The 17,588-nt window shown below is 44.9% G+C and overlaps 1 protein-coding gene and 1 pseudogene across 1 annotated transcript; both read right to left on the minus strand.

Moving 5' to 3' along the window:
* Nucleotides 1-2,700: 2,700 nt before the first annotated feature.
* Nucleotides 2,701-4,184, minus strand: LOC128602587 (uncharacterized; annotated as a pseudogene).
* Nucleotides 4,185-11,448: 7,264 nt separating this feature from the next.
* Nucleotides 11,449-15,836, minus strand: LOC128602675 (sialoadhesin). Its single transcript, XM_053616607.1, has 8 exons — nucleotides 15,826-15,836; nucleotides 15,155-15,219; nucleotides 13,618-13,971; nucleotides 13,323-13,538; nucleotides 12,581-12,913; nucleotides 12,104-12,488; nucleotides 11,949-12,015; nucleotides 11,449-11,853 (listed from the first exon to the last, which is right to left on the minus strand). The coding sequence occupies exons 2-8, from the start codon at nucleotides 15,210-15,212 to the stop codon at nucleotides 11,704-11,706; spliced, it is 1,563 nt and encodes a 520-aa protein (XP_053472582.1). The 5' UTR covers nucleotides 15,213-15,219; nucleotides 15,826-15,836; the 3' UTR covers nucleotides 11,449-11,703.
* Between the last annotated feature and the right edge of the window lie 1,752 nt (nucleotides 15,837-17,588).

Consider the following 17,588-nt stretch of genomic DNA (forward strand, 5'->3'; position numbering starts at 1 on the left):
TTAGTTGAAAAACTCGGTTGGGGAGGTAATGATAATGAGTCTTTATTTATCACACATACATATGCACAGTGAAATTCTTTTCTTCGCATAGCCCAGCATGTCAGGAAGCTGGGGTCAGAGCGCAGGGTCTGCCATGATACAGCACTCCTGGAGCAGCAAGGGTTGAAGGCCTTGCTCAAGGGCCCAACAGTGGCAGTTTGGCATTTAGAAATGGCAGCTTGAACCCCCGACTTTCTGATCAGTAACACAGAGCCTGGCAGTGCTGGGGCTTGAACCTCTGAAGAGTCTTGATGCATGACTTCCTTGTACCCTGAGAGATGGTGGGAGCCATCAAGCAGTACTAGAGGATTTGGGGGGAGTGTGGTGCAGGGTGTGATAAGTGCTTTATAGTAAATGAGTGGTGGTCTTCCTTTGGCGTTGTAGGCAAGCTTAAGTATTTTAAATCTGATGTGGACAACTACAGGACGCCAGTGGAGGGAGCATAGCAATGGGGTGATAAGAACTTAGGAAGGTTGAAAACAAGTCGCACAGCTGCATTCTGGATCAGTTGCAGAGGTCAAATGGCACTCACAGGCAGACATGCCAGGAGCGAGTTACAGTAGTACAGTCTCAAAATGACAAGGGATGGAACAATCACTTGAGTGTCCTGTGTGGATAGAAATGGACAAATGAGCAATGTGAGAGGAAAAGGACAGTCGATTGTCCATGGTTACCCCAAAATTGCCTGCAGTGACCGAAGGTGAGATCAGAGAGTTCTCCAGGGAGATCAAAAGATACTGACATGGGGATGAATCACCTGGGATGAACAGCAGTTCAGTTTTGCAGGGAATAAGTTTCAGCTGATGAGCTGCCATCCATGATGTCGGACAGACATGCTGAGATCTGAGTGTCTGAGGGTGAAAAGGAGAGGATGAGTTGAGTGTCATCGGCATAGCAGTGGTTTGAAAACCCATGTGAGGATAAGACCTCACCAAGAGAGGAAGTATAGAGGGAGAACAGAAAAGGACCAAGTACTGAGCCTTGTGGGACACCAGTGGAGAGTCTGCATGGAGCAGATGTGGATCCCCACAGTGTCACTTCATATGCCTGACCTTCCAGGTAGGAAGCAACCCACTGCCATGATGTGCCACAAATTCCAGGACTCATGAGAATGGACAAGAGAGTCTTGTGGTTGACTGTATCAAATGTTGCTAAAAGGTCAAGGAGGATGAGTACTGATGAAAGTTTGGCAGAACTAGCAGCATGCAGCTTCGGTAGTGACAGCCAAAGGGTAGTCTCTGTGGAATGTGCCGCTTCAAAGCCAGACTGGTTAGGATCTGTGAGAGATAGAGAGACAGTTGATTGTAGAGCGTGTGTTCAAGGGTTTTAGAAAGAAAAGTGAGAAGTGATACCGGTTGGTAGTTGCAGATGTCTGAGGGATCCAGGGTGGGTTTCTTCAGGATGGGAATAACACTTGCTCCACTGGATGCAGTTGGTACATGACCAGATGTTATGGAGCGATTGATGATAGCAGCATTGTGGAAGTGGTTGGATCCAATGGGCAGGAGGTAGGATTGCAGGCAGGTCATAGGATTTCAATTGATCTATGTACTTTTTAAAGTCTATTTTATGGTTACGTATATAAACATGGTTCTATGAATTTCTACTGACCGCCAGAGGTGATGGATTAGTAACACCAACAAGGTCACGAGGAAGTTCTATGTGCCCCTTAACAACGGCTGTGAAGCCGAGGGAAAAATGGCTGTAGCCACTGGGTTGTGCAGGATCACATTCACCCTATAAAATCTTGCAAACGTGCAGGTTTATGCCCATGATACAGCTGCACAAATATCTGAAAGAGGGACCCCTCGTAGGGCTACCCATGAAGTAGACACACTCCTGGTTGAGTGACTTCAAACCTGAGGAGGGATCCAGAGACCCCTGCCCTTATAGGCATAAACGCTAGCATCTACAATCCATTTTGACAGACGCTGCTTGGACAAAGCGTGCCCTTGTCTATGCCGGAATTCAGCAGTCATTTGGATATAACACTTTAGTGCTCACACTGGGCACAACAGGCTCGCACTCGAGCCCTGCTCATCTTCCTGAGTTGGGGGATAAAAAGCTGACAGACTATAGTATAGTATAAGACAAAGAAAAGGCCTCTGGGAGAAATTAAGGGTTCAGCCATAAAATTACCCCTGTGTTCCCAGAACTCCAGTGTAGGCACTCTCGGCTTACTGATAAGGTATGCAACTCACCTACTCATCTAACTGATGCCATAGCTAAGAGGAAAGCTATTTTCATAGACAGCCACCTCAATTCTGACCTCTCTAGGGGTTCAAAATGGAGGCTGACAAAGTGCCTCTAATACAAGAGGCAAGTCCCAAGAGGATACTGGGTTTCGTCGAGGAGGTCTCAGTCATTGAGCACCTTTAAGAAAGCGGTTCACAAGGGTGTGGGACCCAATCGTCATGCCATCTAATCTATTATGCATGGCTGAGATGGCAGTTATGTATTCCTTGATGGTCGAGGCTGCAAGGCCTCCATCAAGACGGGACTGGAGAAAGCTGAAGATTACCGGTATGGAACAGCGTGTTGGTTCCCGATTTTGTGCTTGGCAACACTCAGAAAAGAGCTTCCATCTGTTAGCATACAACAGATTGGTGGAAGGTGCACGGGAGTTGTGGATGGTCTGTAAAACTGCTGGATTACACATCCTTAGTAATGGCTCTGGCCCTTCAGAGGCCAGACCCAAAGTCGGAGCCAGGATGGGTTCGAGTGCCAGATTCGACCCTCTAGGTGTGAGAGGAGATCCCTCCTCATAGTGAGGCACCAAGGCTCCCTGTACAGTAATCTGTGTAATATTGGGAACCACACTCTCCCTGGCCATTTGGGGGTTACTAGTAGCACCTTGTGATTGCCCCCGAGGAACCTGTCTAGGGAGGGCAGTATAAACGGTAGTGGAGAGAAAGCATACAGCAGTCGATTTGGCCATGCATGGGCCAGTGCATCTTGGCCAAAGTGGTTTGTTGGTTCCCACAGTGAAAACCAAAGGGGACAGTGACTTGTTGACAGTGAGGTGAAAAGGTCCACCTCTGCCCTGCCATATCTATGCCAGATCGCTTGCACTACTTCAGGGTGCAGCTTCCATTCACCAGGGTGGGGGCTGTGCTGGGGCTGTGCTGGGATAGGAACTCTGCAGCTGTGTTTTGAGTGCCTGATAAGTGCATTGCCCTCAGGCTCAGTAGGTGAGGATGGACCCATAATAAGAGCTGTTGGGCCAGCCTCAAGAACTGTTTGGACCTGGTGCTCCCCTGGTGATTTATATGGTAGACCACAGATGTGTTGTCTGTTCTTATAAGGACAAGCCTTCCTACCAGCACTGGAAGGAAATGTTTCATGGCGAGCCGCACTGCCTGTAGCTCCAACATATTTATGTGTTGTTCCCGCTGCCAAGAACTCCACTGGCCTCTGACTGCCCAGCATTGACATACAGTTCCCCAGCCGGCCAGGGAGGCATCTGTGGTCACTACTTCTCTGCAAGAAGGTATGGCCCCTAAAGGAACCCCCTGGGCAAAATATGCTTTTCTCCTCCATGGGCACATGCACCTTAGGCAACTGGCAGTGACTCTAACCAGCTTGTGCCTGTGTTGAGTGGGATGCATGCCGAGGTCATTCAGCCAGATCTGGAGAGGCCGTAATGAAAGAAGGCCGAAAGGGACCACAGATGAGGCTGTTGTGAGCATACCTAACAGTCTCAGAAATGCTTTGAGGACCAGAGCCCTGCCTCTTCTGAAGGGACTGATGAGCTGTTGTTGACTCGCTGTTGAGAGGAGGTAGCCATCATCTACGGTAAGTCCAACTGGATGCCAATAAACACTATTCGCTAACTGGGCATCAGAGAGCTCTTTCCATAATTCACTGTAAGCCCTAGCTTGGTAACATGGGAGACCAGCAATGCTGATTCTCTGAGGGCACCTACCCTTGACTGGGAACAGATCAACCAGTTGTCCAGGTATGGGAAAATTCACGTCCCCCTGGCCTGTAATGGAGACAGTGCCGCTGCTACTCACCTGGTGAAGACCCTTGGCACCAGTGAGATCCCGAACAGGGGCACACAAAACTGGTAAGCCCTTCCCTCGAAGGCGAAACTGATGAATTGCCTGTGCTGAGGTGCGATTGCTGATTGCGAAAATATGCATTTTTCAGGTCGATGGTTATAAACCAATCGTTCTGCCTGATGCCTTGCAGCACGTCCACTGTACATAGCATGTGGAACTTGAAAACCTTGAGGTGTGTGTTCAGAGGTCTTAAATCCAGTATGGCGCGAAATCTGCCTTCTTTCTTTGCGATAATAAAATAAGTGGAATAGGATCCACTGTTCTGTAAAGCGCTGTCTAATTGCTGGATGGCACCCTTCTTCAGGAGAGCCCAGGCCTCCTGGCGTAGGGTCCAGAGCCTTGTTTGGGTCCTTGACTAAGGTCATTTTGACTCCCTGGAACCTTGGCGATCGACATCTGAATTGAATGTTGTAGCCCTGTGACAGGGTTGATTCAACCCAGGGGTCTGATGTAACCACTTCCCAGCATCTGAGCTGCTGGCTGGTGAGGCACCCGACCGCGGGAGTGGTACAGTCATTGTCTACCCTTTCACCCCTTATAATTCCTGAGACTGGCCTCGCTGTGTCAAGCGAGGGGGCTGGACCGAACAGCCGGGCCGAACAGTTCCCCAGGAATAACAGGAATAGAGTGGAGGGCTCTCCTGCAGGGTTCAAAAGTGGAGACTGGGCCAGCCATATTTGGCAAGGGTTAATAAAGACATTAGCCTCCCCAACTCCCTGGTCATGTAGGCGAATGCCTGAAAAGAGGTGTCACTCAGGCTCTGGGCAGAAAGGTCAACCTCCAAAACCTGCAATGTCTGGGACAGGGCCAGCATAATGTGTGACATGAAATTCCCAATACGTCCCATACGTGCTGCTGTGTCATAGCTTCTCACAATGAAGTCATCTGTTAACCGGCACTGTGGCCAGGGGCAGCGTGCACTGGGCCGAAGTGCTTTATCAGGCGATAGCACAAGGGTGGCAACAGCCGGCTCTATATTGGGCATGCGATCAAGGCCATGGTTGGGTGCATCCTGCATATTTGCTAGTGCTCTACAGTCTGTCGGTAGATGAGAGAAACATCTGCTCAGCACCTCTGCAGCTCCTTGATATATGGAGCTGAGGGTGGGACACAGAGAGCTGCAGACTGAGAGGTCTTCCTGAAAAAAGCGCTCTGAGGAGTCACCTGGACAGGTGCTGCATCTAAGCCCAGACATGCTAAGGCCATTTTTACCACAGGCCTGACTGATGTCTGACTGTTCTCCAAGCCAAGGGAGCTCTCCCCTGCACCCTCCTCGTCATAACCTCCCCCGATAACTAGGCTGTCCGAGGCCCTAGTGGAGAGTGCATCCTCCTCCTGGGGCTCAAAGGCTGGTGACAGTATTGGAGGCAGCACCCTGGGAGGAAACTGCAGTGCAGCTGCAGCGGGACCACTAGCAGGCTGTGCACTGGGTGGTTGCAGATTAAGGAGGAGAGACTTAATCTCTGCAAACTCAGAAGCCAAGGTGTCTACCATCTGGGCTAGGGGATCTACCTTTCTGTGTTTATCCTTAACAGCCCCCCCCCCACCCGCAAATTGGTCTTACGGCACTTATTAGGGCTAGGATACATGGCCTGTATAGGACGCAGTTGAGTGCCCAACCTGCCCTCTATCTGGGCCAACCTGGCTGCCCGTGCTACTAAGCTCATGGAGCTGCAGTTCATGCATGCCATCTCATTCAATCCCTCTCTCAAGTGGTCACCCCCCAGGCAAGAGGGACATCTCTCATGGCCATCCTCTATTTCCAGAGGGGCCAGGCAATCAATACATGTCATAAACATGGGTACCAGCAGTAATTACTATCCATGTGGTTTTCCACGTGTGACCACTTTGCCAGGTGGTAATTGAGCATGAAAGAGATAAATATATACACTTTGCCGTATCTCTGCAAATAATTAAGGAAATCCACTTACTAAATCACTAAAAAAAAAAAAAAAAAAAAAACTAAATCACGGGGATGAAAAACAATCACCCAACCTTGATGGTACGTTGTGTAGCCTCTCCTACCACAACGAGTTTGTGGTTTGTAATTATGAGAATTAAACAATAACAATATTGGAGAATGATCCCTCTATGATCGTTATGCACTGCGATGCACTATGGTGCAGTTATGAGTGAACATGCTCACACTGTAGCCAATAATTAAATAAATTCAGGAACTAAATCACGTGGACGAAAGCAATCACCCGTTTCAATCAACCCCACCCTGTTGCATAAACCTGTTTGGCCATTCAACATTTACTATGAGAGTGATCCAGAGGCCTACAGGGCGGCCTCCATCCCTTGCAGAGCTCCAATGAGAGGCCGACAGGGTGGCTTCTCCTGCAGAGCTCCAGCCAGAGGCCGACAGCCAGAGGCCGACAGGACAGCTTCTCCTGCCGAGGTCAATGTGGCGACCTCATCTCCAAAATTCCAGCCTGAAACCAACAAGGTGGTGTCCCCTGCCAAGCTTCAGCCAGAGGTCAACGTGGCGACCTCATCTCCAGAGCTCCAGCCAGAGACCAACAAGCTGGTCTCCCCAGCCAAGCTCCAGTCAGAGACCATCATGGCTGTCTCATCTCCAGAACTCCAGCCTGAGACCAACAAGATGGTCTCCCCTGCCAAGCTCCAGCCAGAGGTCAATGTGGCAAACTCATCTCCAGAGCTCCAGCCAGAGACCAACGAGGTGGTCTCCCCTGCTGAGATCCAGCCAGAGGTCAACATGGCAACCTCATGTCCAAAGCCCCAGCTTGAGACCCACAAGGTGGTCTCCCCTGCAGAGCTCCAACCTGAGATCAACAAGGTGGTCGCCCCTGCCGAGTTCCAGCCAGAGGCCTCACCACCAGAGCTCCAGCCTGAGACCAAGGAGGTGGTCTCTCATGCCGAGCTCCAACCAGAGGTCAATGTAGTGACCTCCTCTCCAAAGCTCCAGCCTGAGACCAGCAAGTTGGTCTCCCCTGCAGAGCTCCAGCCAGAGGTCAATGTGGCAACTTTGCTTCCAGAGCTCCAGCCAGATGTCAAGTGATGACCTCATATCCAAGGCCCCAATTTGAGACCAGAGGTCAAAGACGCGACTCCCTAAGCGATGCTCACGCCAGAGACTAACATCACGGCTTTCCACAAGCTCAAGCCAGAGGTCGACAGGACAACCTACCAAGCTCTGCCCAAGCCTGAGCTTGACAAGATGGCCTCCCATGTCAGACTCATTTTGGAGGATGCGACCTCCGAAGCCATTTTTGCACCAGAGACTGACGGGACGGCCACACATGCCTGCTCCTGCCTAAGGCTGACAACAAAGCCTCCCAAGACCAGCTTACACCCGAGGCCAACAGAGTTGCCTCCCAAACCTGGTTCCTGCCTAGTAACCCCGGCAGTCATGTCCCAACCCAACTATCTGACCCCAGGGAGCCTGTCACCAGTCCATCGCCTGCTTCCCACCAGTGTGCACCATGCCAATGCCTGCCTCAGGACAATGGATCCTGTGTAGACATTTTGCCTAGGGGAGTGTTTTTGCATGCTTCAGGATAAGTGCCCTTTGTGGGGACACTGACATGGATTTCCTCAGGCATTCAGCGCACATGAACTGCCCAAAGTGTGACATGTCCCACATTTCTCTCTTTCTCTGTCTCTCTCTCTCTCTCACTCACTCTCTCCCTTGCTCGACCAAGACAATATTCAGTACTCCAGCATTTATTGTACATGTTCCCACACAAAGGAAGTGCCTGTCTACTCAACTGCTCAACTCCCCAAGGCTCTTAATCAGGAAGAGGAAGTAGAGTATGCTACAGTGAGCCTTGTCAAACCAAAAGCTGTTCGGTAGGTGATGAAAATGACATTTTATTCATCATAAACGGTTTCTTCAGTGACTGATATGTGTGCAATGTTTTAAAATTTCACAGGAAGGATAAAATCTGAATGAATCTTGCCATTGTCATTCTGGAATATGCCTGTGGTGTCAGGGAAGAAAAAAATCCACTGATGGAATAACCTGGTCATTCGGTAGATTTAGGTATTTGTCTGACTTGATGTTGACCTGACCAACTGAAGCAACCCCAGATCATAACACTTCCTCCAGAGGCTTGTACAGTAGGCACTATACATAATGGGTGCATCACTTCATGCACTTCCCTTCTTACCCTGATGCAGTCATCGCTTCGGAATAGGGGAAATCTGAACTCATAAGACCACATGACCTTTTTCCATTGCTCCACTGTCCGGTCTCTAAGGTCCCTAGCAAATTTAAGTCTTTTTTTCTGATTAGCCTCACACTGATTAGGCCACACAGCTGTTATGTCCCAATCCTGTAATCATGTAATCTCCTTAGTTGTTTTCTTTGCTTGATGAAGGCCAGTAATTTTCCACGACCACAGGATACGTCTTCTGACATTGTTGTTTAAGAAATGAGAAGCTGCACACCGCATCAGTTATGGCTAAAAAAATTGTTGCCAGCTGAAGCATATTAATCACTGCGATAATGATCCAATCATAGGCTCTTAAGTATTTGCTTATTTAAATCCAAACAGTGGCCTATTTTTATTGGCCAGGCAGAGTATATTACATAACAAAGGGACTTTGTTATGAATTTGTTAAATACAATGTGAAATGTGTGCATGTGGAATTGGCCAAAGATAAAAATAAAAAAAAAATTTGTTTTTTTCCTGATCTATTTTAGCCTATTGAGTGCTGTAGTCTCATAAAGGTGTTACCTATTAGATTCCATATTTTAATTGTGTTTTAAATACGGTGCATTTTAGTAGAAACAAATAGTAAAATTAGCCTAGACATAATATAGAGCAAGCACAATTAGATTAATACGTTAATGCTAAGTCGTGTCGATGCCGGAATCATTGTGTAACTATACATCCCAGGATTCAGCATGTGCTGGCTCAAATTTAGCCTATTACCCAAAAACACTTAAAATTTAACATAGAAGCCAATACTCACATCTACCTCTGAGCCCAGTTGGAAATAGAAAAAAAGACACCAGCCGTGAGTGAGAAGAAGCAAGGGTCCAGCTTTATTGGTTCCGTTCCACCACACGAGATCCACACCGATGAGAATTCTCAGAAGTGATCCGATACCCTGAGCTTAAGCTCCAGTATTTATACTGTACTTACACAGTAAATAACCCATATGTTTCAAGAAAACTATGATATCACTACCAATAGGGTTAAAAAAGAGCTCATCTACCATCTAACTCTTATGTTCCAGAAAAGGGCTATTCCACTTACACATAGAATCAAAACCAGGGGTTCTCAAATTACACATAAAATCAAAACCAAGGGATTTCTAATAACCCAGAGAATCAAAACCAAGGGATTCTAATAACCCAGAGAATCAAAACCAAGGGATTTGAATAACCCAGAGAATCGAAACCAAGGGATTTGAATAACCCGTAAAATCAAAAGTGGAGAGACGAAACAATCTAGAGTGACCTCGGTCTTACTATTATCTCGCGGGGGGGCAGCTTGACTCAGCCACCTTTATGGTTCTCTCTTAAAATTAAGGTCTTCCTTGCGAGACAAGAATCTTCACCATCTGAATTATGAGTAAGTTACATTTCTCTGTATTTCTAGCTTATAATTTATTTTCATGTTTGCTCTATATTTCTTATTTTATATATATTTATACTACTTGAAAAGCGGTTTACTGTACTTCCTACTTCTTAATATCATTACAGTTCTACTGTCCTGCATATCCCACTATTCTTTTTTTTTATAGAGAGTTTCTCTATTACTATAAGATATTATAATATCTTATTACTCCTTTTTCATTATTCTTATAAAGTTATTCATGTGTGTGTATGTTGTGTCTACTTGCCCGACCCTTGACTGTACGAGCGTGTGTGTGTGTGTGTGTGTGTGTGTGTGTGTGTGTGTGTGTGTGTGTATTAGCACTCCTCAGCTCAGCTCGTATACCTCTTTTTCACTTTTTTGACTACTACACCACAGTGTAGTGCTCTTAAAGATCTTTAAAGTGTAATTCCAATTTGTCAATGTCCGCCTAATCCCGCTTCTATGTGTCTAGGTGCCTGTCGTCAGTCCTTCCTCTCCCCGTTACTGGATCTGGATCTGGATCTGGACACTCATTATCAGCTTATGCATCTCACTGCTGATATCATGGTGCTACTTAACTATCTTCGCAGCACCGCCTCCAGAAATGGAAATGGAAATGCGGGGTTCCCTCCCCCCTCCGATACAGAATCTGCCCCGTGAACGTGTGTGTTGATGCCTCTACACAGCCAGAACCCCCCTCCGGCTTTCAGTCTGAGGGAGATGTCCTCTTCTCTGATTCGGGCCCCGACCCTTCGTCCCTCTTCTCACCTACCAGTCCGCCCCACTCTCAGTGGTCCTCCCACTTCACCTTTGCCGACTTTCCCATGTCCCCAGGACGCACCCCATTTTCTTCCCCCTCCCGCTCTCCTCCAGACCACGCACCCACCAGTCTTGTGAATTACCAATAAAATTACATTTTACTCATACTAAGTCTCCCTCATGTTTATTTCATGTCATTTTTATCCACAACACATGACACACAAACATGGCTGCTGGAGAGTACAAAACCCGGACCTTCTCATGTTCACACTCTCCTGATTACTGATTACACACACCTGGACTCGATCACCTGCAATGCCACACTCACACTATATAAGGACACTCAGTATTTACATTCGGTCTGAAGTATACTCTCTGTGTCTCTTGTACCAGTTGACACCAAGCCGGTTGCACCATTGTTTGTTTCTCTGGTTTTGACCTCGTTTTGTTGTCGCTTGCCCTTGTTTGTGCACCGCCTGACCCATGCCTGTTTACTGACCACATTTTTGGATTACATCTTTGTACTGTTTAGCAAGATTATTAAAATCATTGAGTATGTGTACTTGGGTCCTCAACTGCTTCATGACAGACAATACAATGTGGACATGCATATAAAATAAAAATATCTCCAAAGTATACACTCCCTCCCAAATAATCTTTAGTTATTTGTTTTAACGTCAAACTGGGGAGACTGGACGCATTCAGCAATCATGGTCCATCTCTGACGATTGTGTTGTTTATTCATGTTCTACTTACAAACAGCTTGAATTCGCTCGACGTTACCTGTACTTGATATTTGCTTGAACACCCCGATTTAAATTCAGATTGGTAACTGCATCCCATCCATCTGTTACACATTACACAATATCATCTGAGCGTATACAGTATTGTAGACTGAATATCCAACCTTTCCATCTACTTGGGCTACTAAATAATGAATATTTTTAAAATTCTCTGTTCTGAAGGCTTTCCCATTTCAGGAAACGTTAACTTACAGCTTTGTTTTTGAATGTTCCAAAAGCACTGAAGCTGGAGACTCCTTCCATACATGTTAAATAAACATCTCCTTACAGGAAAATTCACATAGTCAGTGATTACACATGTTTTTAATTGCACGCTTTATTGGAGAGCGTTTCATACCATGCCAATGTAATAATAGAAATGAAACAGCTGAAAGTCTCTTTTATGGAAAATTAATTTACACCTTCTGACCAGATTTGAGAGTTCTTCAAATTAAATTCCAGCCATTAAAAATTTCGGTACAGCAATCAGGATGTAAACATTTTTCACTAGGTGGCAGCAGTGGGTCTTTTCAAGTTCACCTCAGCGTATTGGACGTGCTCTTGCTCTGCCATGTCCCGAGGACGTTTGCCACCGGTGGACAGAGACGAGCCCTGAGTGTGGGAAGAGAAGTCTATGCTGGAGTAGTGAACGTCATCCTGATGTGAGAGACAGAAAGAGAAGGCAGGTGAGAGGCAAAAATAAATAAATAAAATCACATTATTACACAGTCCCACCTTCCAAATGTTCTCACCTGTCCACTCTGGGGCTCCGTATTCTCAGTCCGGCTGTGGCTTTTAACTGATCTGGACTTTCTCCTCCTGAGAAATAAAAACATATTTTGAAAAAGAACTTTGAGCAAATGCAATGTGTAAACGATCCTGTCATCTAACACTGTACTGTACATACCACATCCAAAGAGCTCCTGCGATGATCATTAGAGCCAGAAAGACTGTTATTCCCACTGTGATGGGGATTGTGATCCCTTTTGGAGAACAACTGGAGCAAGGGCCATCCTCTGTAACTAATATGTTTTTGAACATGTTGTTAACAGTTAGTTCAGGAGAGCGGAGATCCTCACGTCCTCTCACGGCACAGGAGTAGTTTCCTGCATCTTCACTGGAGTTCAGGTAGAGCTTGTTGTGTTTGGTGAGTTTGTCAGTAACAGGCTGTCCGTTCTTGTACCACATGTAAGTGGGGTTGTTAGACAGAGTGCAGGAGGTGATGCAGCTCAGCGTTACTGTAGTCTGTCCTTCTGATGCCACTGCAGAGGGACTCGCTCTTACCTGCAGATCTGAATGTGCAAAAAATAAAGGAAAGTGATTTAACAGATTTACATCGATACAGAGAGACCAGAACTAGAGACAGTTCAGTGTAGGACATTACCTGTAACATTCAGAATCACTCCAGGTTTACCAGAGAATCCTTTACCATTAGTAAGGAATCTAAGTTGATATTCTCCAGAGTCTTTCTTTGTCAGGTTTTTCATTCTCAAAGTGCTGCTTTTGTCTTGGTTCACATATTCAACTCGATTAGTAAACTGTGTTTCCTGCTTCAGGTCCTGGAAGACTTTACCACGCTGAATATAACACCAGAATACTTCACTAACACTCAGATCCCTGGGATGTGAGTAACTTCCAGCAAACTCCACTGAAGACCCTTCCAAAGCACAGACTCTTTTGTCTCTGTAGGTCACACTATAACAGCTCCTGCCAGCACCTGAAATGGTAACAGGTCATTGGAAGGTTTTATTTGAAGTTGATTTAAAACTATTTTGGTAACATCAGTGTTTCAGTTCTGAAGACAGACTCTTTCAGAATCCACAACAGCACTAGAACTTTACTGTCTGTTTGCTGATTAATTGATTAATTGATTGATTTTCATCTTTCTATGGCTAGATCTTTGCATTTTATTCAGCTCGACATTAGGTTTTTAGGAAAGAAATGTTGTGTGTTATGCTCTGTTTTGCACTGTTCTATTCTTCTTCACAAATTTTGATGTGCAAATGATCATGAGGATTCAATGACTATGCAAATTATTCTGTGACATCATCTAGCAATTTCTAGTGAGTTGGCAAAACTGAAATCAACTAAAATCCATTACATGATGAAGCCAAATGAATACTCACACAGTGGAAGAGAGAGAATATCGTTATAGCCGTGAACAGAGCAGGAGTAACTGCCTTCTTCTGCTTTAGTTAAAGGGAAAGTTTCCATGTTGTCTTTGTATTTCTCTAAGTATTGTCCATTCTTGTACCAGTAGTACCGGTGAACAGCAGAGGTCAGAAGACAGGAAGTGCGGCAGGTGAGAGCTTGTTGTGTGGAGTCGTGGGTCACCTGCAGGTCTAAATGAAGATAAAGGTGAATGTTCGAACACAGACGTGTATAACAGCACAGGTTATTACAGACTAGCTGCTCTGTTACCTGTAACTGTTAGAGTAACTCCAGTTGAGCTCAGATATTTCTCTCCTTTATCCGTAATGAACACGAGGCGATATTCCCCTGAGTCTCTCTCTCTCAGGTCTGTTATTGTAAGAGTCGAGCTGAAGTTTGTCATCTCTGTGTAGCTCACACGTCCTGCGTAGTCTGAGTCTAAAGCTAAATCCTCTGGATGTTCCTCCTTCCTCCATTTAGCTTTGTCCTTTAGGCTGAACCAGAAGCCAGTGATGATGGTGATATTTGAGTAAGAGCACGTCAGGTTCACAGATGACTCCCTCAGAGCACAGATCTTCTCAGGATGGCACGACACCTTCACGTCCTGGATACCTGATACTGAAACTGAATTGTTCATAACAATGAAATATTATATTATTATTCTTGAATAAAAGAATAATAGCGTGTTCTCGTTGCTTTGGCAAATTCACTGGTCCGATTTAATAAAACCATAGAGATCTGAGAACAGTTTCCTCGACTTACATCTTACAAAATAGACTAAAAACACCTGTTCTCGGATCAGCGTACACGTTCGTCACTTCCGCCGCATTATTGAGACTGGTAAAGAATCATTTGCAGGCATCATGCACATTTTTTCTAGGTGGCAGCCAAACTATTTAAGAAGGACCACCACACACACACACACACACACACACACACACACACACACACATAGAGCTGTAATCTATGACTGAACGATCACTCATTCTTATGTAATATTCAATCTATTCAATATTGCATCCTCATAGTTTTTTTGTTTTTTTTGGCTAGCCAGAGATCCTCTATTCTCTAGCCACAGAAGTTTCATTATGTGCAGAAGCTCTTACCACACATGGAAGCAGACCAAACCATTTCACAAAATGGAGTAAATATTAGCTTCTCTGATGAGTTGCAAACAATGCATAGGTCTAGATCAGGGGTGGGCAACCTTATCTGGAAAGAGCCGGTGTGGTTGCATAGATTCAGGTGTGGCTTCTGCTTGGTTGGAATGAAAACCTGCACCCACACCAGCCCTTTCCGGATAAGATTGCCCACCCCTGGTCTAGATCATCACAGTTGGTTTTATTCTGCATGTCAGTGGACTACTAAACCATCCTGGGCCCCTCATCTAGCCCAAACCCTGTACAGCTTCCTTGGTTTTACCCCCGTGCTGACGTGACATCGTCACCAGCCCAATGTGCTTTTACAAGCTACACTTTGTGCAGTTTATGGAATTCTGACCATTCGTTTTTTTGGGTTCAGCTTCTGAAGTTTGGGTGTGTTGGGGGTAAAAAAAAAAAATGGCTTGGCTAGCACATTCGAAGTAGCAGAGAAAACGTCATCTAATACATATATATATATATATATATATGTGTGTGTGTGTGTGTGTGTGTGTGTGTGTGTGTGTGTGTGTGTATGTGTGTGTGTGTGTGTGTGTGTGTGTGTATGTGTGTGTGTGTGTCATAGTGTTTCAGTATATTTTGAACAATATTATAAATAATAGACTGACAAGCATTATATTAATAGACAACAAATATTGCAACCCTACCTGTAAGATACACGAGCAGGATCAGCAGCAGGATTCTGAATTCAGGATTCAAGTCCATTATTCTACTAAGAACAATTTAAAAACACACACACACACACACACACACACACACACACAAAAAGAAAAAGAAAACAAAAATTGAACCATTTTGCTGGGAGGAGACTACAACATTCATTCATAAAATTCCCTTTAAACACAAGCCTCGTCATCATCTCTTCACTCGACCGATCTCTGTTCGGTGAGGAAATCATCATCTTTTTATTATTCAATCGTACAGTGTGTGTAAGAGCTTGTTTCTGTCTTGATGCCCAGTTGATGTAGGAGTAATGCAGACAGGTTTATGTCCATTTTTAAATCTGCCAATTTATTCAAAATCCCCACGTATGTTTGGCCAAAATGAAATTTAGACTTAAGAGATTAGGACTTTAGACATTTTAAAGCAGACTGACATATATATGTGAGATTGAATGATATATATATAATTTTTATGTTATATATACGTTTTATTTTAACGTCTGCATTTGTAAATCTGGTTTCTTACACAACATGCTGTTTTCAAGGAGGCAGGCAAGGCACGGTTAGATTAGGAAATAACCGAAATAAACTCATTTTCATTTATGTCATTTTAAATATAACGAGACTTTAAAGTAGTAGAGTTTTTTTTTCCTTACCTCCTCTTAGGCCCTTTTGTAATGATCTAACTTACTAGAAATGGACAGTGGTGATATAGCAGGGGTGTGGGTGTGTATGTTTTGTGGGGGTGTGAACATGTGGTGGATAGGAAATAAGAAGCTGTAAGTAGAAAGAGAAGTTACGTACTTGCTGTTATTCTAAGCTTAGGCTTGAAGTAGAAAAAATACACTCTGTTTACACGCTTCTTTCTTTTTTTCATAATTGATATTTTACAAAAAATAAACAATACATTCGGGTATTATCTCCTGATCCCCAGTAAAAACCAGCTGTGAAGGGAAAATATAAACCAGTCAGCATTCATGGTTTATGTGTAACTTCCTCAGGCATGAAACTCTGTGGTTAGATGCTAACCTCTTTATATTTCCTGCTCAGATCGTCCAGTTTCTGTAATACAATTCAGTAAGGTCACATTTCATTACGTTTATTTGTCTGACTGACGAAATTTTATTAAGTATAACTATATATACACTCTGAGTATTGAGGTTTGTGTATGCAAGAGTGTGAGTCAGAAGTGACCTTGTCATGTATGACGTTGATGCGGTGGTGTTGCTCAAAGACATCACACGAGGCCATTTCTGAACACAGAAACCGCTGACCAAAAAGATAGTGGGTGTAAATGGCGCAGCTATATGAATATAAATGATCGGCCAAAGCTTATAAATATAGTTCACTAAAATGACCTAGAAGTGTTTTATTCACTTTTACGCTTTTTTTTTTTTTTTTTTTTTTAAAGAGTCAGTCTGCGTACAGATGTGACGTTGTTATATAACTACGGACATGCCATAACGAAATGGATGTAAGCCTCATCATGTGACTAGCATCACATCATCATGAAACGATCATCAAACTGAGAGCTCATTTCACATTGTAATATTCATAACAATTATTCACTGATATACCATAAAACATCATTGGTGTATCTTCTATATATCTACAAATTACACCAATCAGCCTTTAGCCACCAAACCAGCTGCCTAACATTGTGTAGGTCCTCCTTGTGCCGCCGAAACGGCTCTGACGTGTCGATGCATGGATTCCACAAGACGTCTGAAGGTACGCTGTGGTATAATGAGTCTTTGTTGGTCACCTATACATTGCAGCACAGTGAAATTCTTTTCTTCGCATACCCCAGCATGTCAGGAAGCTGGGGTCAAAGTGCAGGGTCAGCCATGATACAGCGCCCTTGGAGCAGAGAGGGTTAAGGGCCTTGCTCAAGGGCCCAACAGTATCTGGCACCAAGACGTTTACAGCAGATCCTTGAAGTCCTGTTAGCTGGTGAGGTGGGACCTCCATGAATCGGACTTGTTTGTCCAGCACCTCCCACAGAAGCTCGATTGGATTGAGATCTTGGATTGGAATTTGGAGGCCGAGCCAACACCTTGAACTCTTTGTCATGTTCCAGCATTAACGTTTTCAGCAGTTTGTGCTACAGTAGCTCTTCTGTGGGATCAGACCAGGTGGGCTAGCTTTCGCTCCCCACGTGCATCAATGAGCCGTGGGTGTCCATGACCATGTCGCCGGTTCACCGGTTGTCCTTCCTTGGACCGCTTTTTGTAGGTACTAATCACTGCATACACCCCACAAGGGTGCCGTTTTGAAGACGCTCTGACCCAGTCGTCTGTCAAGCCATAACAATTTGTCAAAGATTCCCACATCTTTACGCTTGCCCATTTTTCCTGCTTCCAACACATCAACCTTGAGCGCTGACTGTTTACTTGCCGCCTAATAAATATATCCCACC

The sequence above is a fragment of the Ictalurus furcatus genome, chromosome 27, assembly GCF_023375685.1.
Source record: "Ictalurus furcatus strain D&B chromosome 27, Billie_1.0, whole genome shotgun sequence".
In the NCBI taxonomy this organism is placed as follows: domain Eukaryota; kingdom Metazoa; phylum Chordata; class Actinopteri; order Siluriformes; family Ictaluridae; genus Ictalurus; species Ictalurus furcatus.

What these genes read in the sequence shown, in the direction of transcription:
- LOC128602675 (XM_053616607.1), bottom strand. Translation starts at nt 15,212, where the DNA reads ATGGACTTGAATCCTGAATTCAGAATCCTGCTGCTGATCCTGCTCGTG. An exon ending in AGTTACTCTAACAGTTACAG is followed by an intron (nt 13,539 to 13,617) that starts GTAACAGAGCAG and finishes ATCTTCATTTAG; the next exon opens with ACCTGCAGGTGACCCACGAC. An exon ending in CGGAGCCCCAGAGTGGACAG is followed by an intron (nt 11,854 to 11,948) that starts GTGAGAACATTT and finishes CTCTCACATCAG; the next exon opens with GATGACGTTCACTACTCCAG.